We start from the raw sequence: 3,674 nt of genomic DNA, 5'->3' as shown, positions 1-3,674 counted from the left end.
GTGCCATACATACACCGCATTTCCCATAACTTGAAGCGGGCGGCATCCAAGTTTGATGTACAGGTTGTGATGTCAGCTCCTGACAAACTAAGGAGGCTATGCCCAAAAATCAACAACAAACAGGAACGAACTGCAAAATGTACTGTAAAGCATCAACACCAATATGTCACCTGCATCAGCGGTGTAGTGTACGAAATACCGTTGTCGTGTGGAAAGGTATATGTGGGACAATCCGGACGTTGTCTAAATGTCAGGCTAAGGGAACATGCCTTAGCGTTAAGGTCATCTCCCGCGGGACATCTTGCGGGTGCATGTAAGAGACTGTCTGTGTACCCCACTCTTCGAGCACACGAAAGTCCTCAAACGGTTTTCTGGTCAGGGGAGTAGAGAAACTCTTCGAAGCACACGTCATAATATCCAAGGACGACGCCTGCATCAGTGCTCCTTCAGTAGCCTTATCGGAAAAAGAACAGTTTTACCTCAGCCTTCATCCCTGAAGATCCTTCCTCACACTATGTTGACACTGAATTCTTTTTCTTATTCTTTTCTCTTCTTGTTTTTCTCCTTCCTTTTTTCTTTTCCTTTTTATTTCTTGTTTATTATTATTCTTTATTTTTGATTTTCTTAAAATTGTTTTAATTTTTTTTTTTATTTTTGCTTCATAATATTTTGTATATAATTACAAAAAGCATCCTTCTGTTTCCTATACGATCTTTTTTATCTTCCTTCTTCTTTTTCCATCTCCTTTTTTTGTCTTTGAATCGCCTCACTACTTTTCGTCTTCTTTTCTCTTGTAAATAAAACGCCAGTTGTCATTTAGCGCTCTTTCCTGTCTCTCGTTCTTCCCTCCGGCGTCCTTGCGCCATTTTTTAATCATGAATGGCGAGGCTGTATGCAAAGGAATATGTGTACACCCTGCATTTGGGTGTATCTGTGTACCCGAGGGTGTAGAGAAGGGTGCACGTGGTCACCACTAAAGTGGCTGCATGTGTGTATCCGTTCTTAGGGTGCAGTAGATGGGACAATAAGCTTAGACCCCAGCATGTGTAAGTAACCCTTTTTCTTTGAGCGCGTATGCAAAGCAATTTCGTGAAATGAAGTAGAAGCTGAAGGTTTGAGACGCTGTGTGTGTTTCCCTTTTAAATTTCGTTTTTCTAGTATACATCGGCTTGCCTGTATGTTTACCTGTTTTTTCGAAACCTTAACCTCTGGAGTTAAGGATGTCTCTCTGTTTGTATTTGGCGCAGTCAACGGATGGCAGCCGCGTTTGGTTTCTGCAGCTGTTCACCACGGGGGAAGAGGCGGCTACCACAGACCGCACGATGGGAGAAATAAATGATCGAACGGTTGTGTCCGTCTCAAGTCATTTTCGCCAAAACATCCTTCAGAAGAGCTACGTCACGTGGCACATGGTCCAGGTCAAAATGGTCCCGGTCAAATTGGCCTCGGTAAAAAGGGTCTCGGATAAAATGGAGCAGGAGGGAACTTAAAAGATATGTGAGTGTGTGTGTGTGGGGGGGGGGGGGGGGAGAGGGGGGGGGAGCGGGCCCCCTTATGTTTCCTAAAGGCAAGTTTTTTTGTAGGAAAAGAACGACAGACACTATTGTCGGTGACAGGTCAAGAAAGAAGTGGAAGCTCCTCCCACCTCTTTCCACTACAGCAGAGCAAACGCAGGAGAAGAGGCGACCTCTTTTCCATCGTTCACTCTGCTAATAGTGGAAAGAGGTGGGAGGAGCTTCCACTTCCTCCTTGACCTGTCAACGACTATAGCTTACTTTGAGCAAGAAACGTTTAGTTTCTGGTGAAATTGTAAATATTGGGTAAACAAAATAGACCAGGGTAACGCCAAATACGGTAACGCTGCGCCCATGACGTCACATCCGTCTGTGAGGTTAGATCTCTCTGTATACCCCCCTTCCTCCATCCCAATGCCCCCCCCCCCCCCCCCCCCCCCCCCTGCCAAGCCTGACCCATAAATCCGCTCCTGAAAAAACCAGGACCAAAAAATCATAAATTAATGTTTCGACAATCGTTAAGGCGCTTATTAAACTGTTACTGTGAATAATAATTCAAGTGATGCTGTATTCTGTCCTGTACTCAAGCTTTTCGGCATATACATTTTTCCGAAACGTCTAGCGCAGAGCCCTTTCGCACAATAGTCTTTTAAATCTGAACTATCATTTATAAGGCAGCTCCATGGCCTGGCTCTCAAGCTGTCGATATCTATTGATGCCCTTCCGAAGATGGCAGTTAACATAGACGATTGTCTAACAACACACAGTATTTTGCTAGTTGCCCAAAAACTGGTACTCCATGTTAGCATATCACCTAGGTCGGGCAAAGATTTGGTCCATGTTTTTACAGCGAGATAAGATATATTTTCTGGGGTCATGAAACACATTTAATCAACGCCCCCAGTCGACTGAATAAATTAATTGTGTTTTTTTTTTTTCTGATGTGCTTTCTCTATTTATCTGGAGATCTCACAACCCAAAAGGAAAACTTACAAGAGGAACGGAAAATGTGTATATCTCTCGAAATGAATTCGTATGCACCGAATTCCCTTAAAAGTTAAACGTACGAAAAACAACAGGAACGATGAAGGAAGGGTTCGTGCGGCTTATGCATTCAAGTTACATTATTTGTGCTCTATGCTGTAAATAGAACTAATGAGTATTAAAGCGCATAATATTTCTTAGAATAAGTTTTTGTCAACATTTTCTTTTCCTGTTGTATCACTGAGTTGTACAAACAGTCGATATACCTGCAAGGAGCAAGGCAATGCTGCAAAATTCAGTTGGGAGCATATTGTCCGGTGCCATTTTGACTGGGACCTCCTACAGACCTGGACCCCTACAGTCCAGCATCTTGTCCGGTAACGTTTTGTCCGCGATGATTTTATCGGATTCCTAGTGTCTTCCAGTTCGGTTGCGTCCGGCCCTTGGTTGAAGCTCACGTGACGCACAAACAGCACCGAAGACAATAAGTTTGCCATCTTGTAGACCCTGAAATGAAAAACAATAAAAAGAAACGGACGAGGACAACAAAACCTCAAACGCAGTTGAAATTGATTGCTTATTTGATTGATTGATCGATTGATTGATTGATTGTTGTTGTTGTCTTTGTCCGTTTTTTTATTGTTTTTGTTTTTTGTCTTAGGGTCCACAAGATGTCGATTGATTACCAGTTCGCCTGCACTCCATCACTGCTCACAATAAAAAGTTTGCCCTGAGATATGGGCACCTTCCTGAATGACGAGCCGTGCTGTACCAAAGTCCGTCCATTAGATTAGAGAACAAAATGGCCACCTTCGCGAAATGCCACGTTCCCATAACGGAGAAAACATCCAGTTATTGGCAAGCGTTTGCAACTACGAAGTGCATAAGGCACTAAAGTTTTCAACGAAGACTCAGGACAAAAAAAAAAAAGAGCTACATCTGTTTGGGTCATTATATATGCAACCATAAATAACATCCACCATAGAATACGCTAGTGACTAGTATTTAAAAAAAATAAAGAGAGTGTAATAGCGATACCCGAATCTGAGGGGGCTAACTAAAAGGGCGGACAGTTGGTTTCCCGGGTATACCCATCACATAGATGTGGCCATCACCGTGACCGTAGCCTTCGTCTAAACAAAACTGTGATTGTAGGTAAACGAGAAAACCAGACAT

General features: G+C 43.1%; 1 protein-coding gene across 1 annotated transcript in view; it reads right to left on the bottom strand.

Annotated features, from left to right (window-relative positions):
- The window catches only part of LOC8050657 (homeobox protein MSX-2-like), a 54,075-nt gene extending 50,401 nt beyond the window's left edge, over nt 1–3,674 (bottom strand). Inside the window, exon 1 of the mRNA XM_040218968.2 lies at nt 3,590–3,674. Within this exon, the coding sequence (XP_040074902.2) occupies nt 3,590–3,674 (85 nt within the window). The remainder of the gene's footprint in view (nt 1–3,589) is intronic.

Source organism: Ixodes scapularis, unplaced genomic scaffold (genome assembly GCF_016920785.2).
Source record: "Ixodes scapularis isolate PalLabHiFi unplaced genomic scaffold, ASM1692078v2 PGA_scaffold9__187_contigs__length_104089568, whole genome shotgun sequence".
NCBI classification, from domain to species: domain Eukaryota; kingdom Metazoa; phylum Arthropoda; class Arachnida; order Ixodida; family Ixodidae; genus Ixodes; species Ixodes scapularis.
The sequence above is the reverse complement of the archived record's forward strand: the minus strand, read 5'-3'. Positions and strand labels throughout refer to the sequence as shown.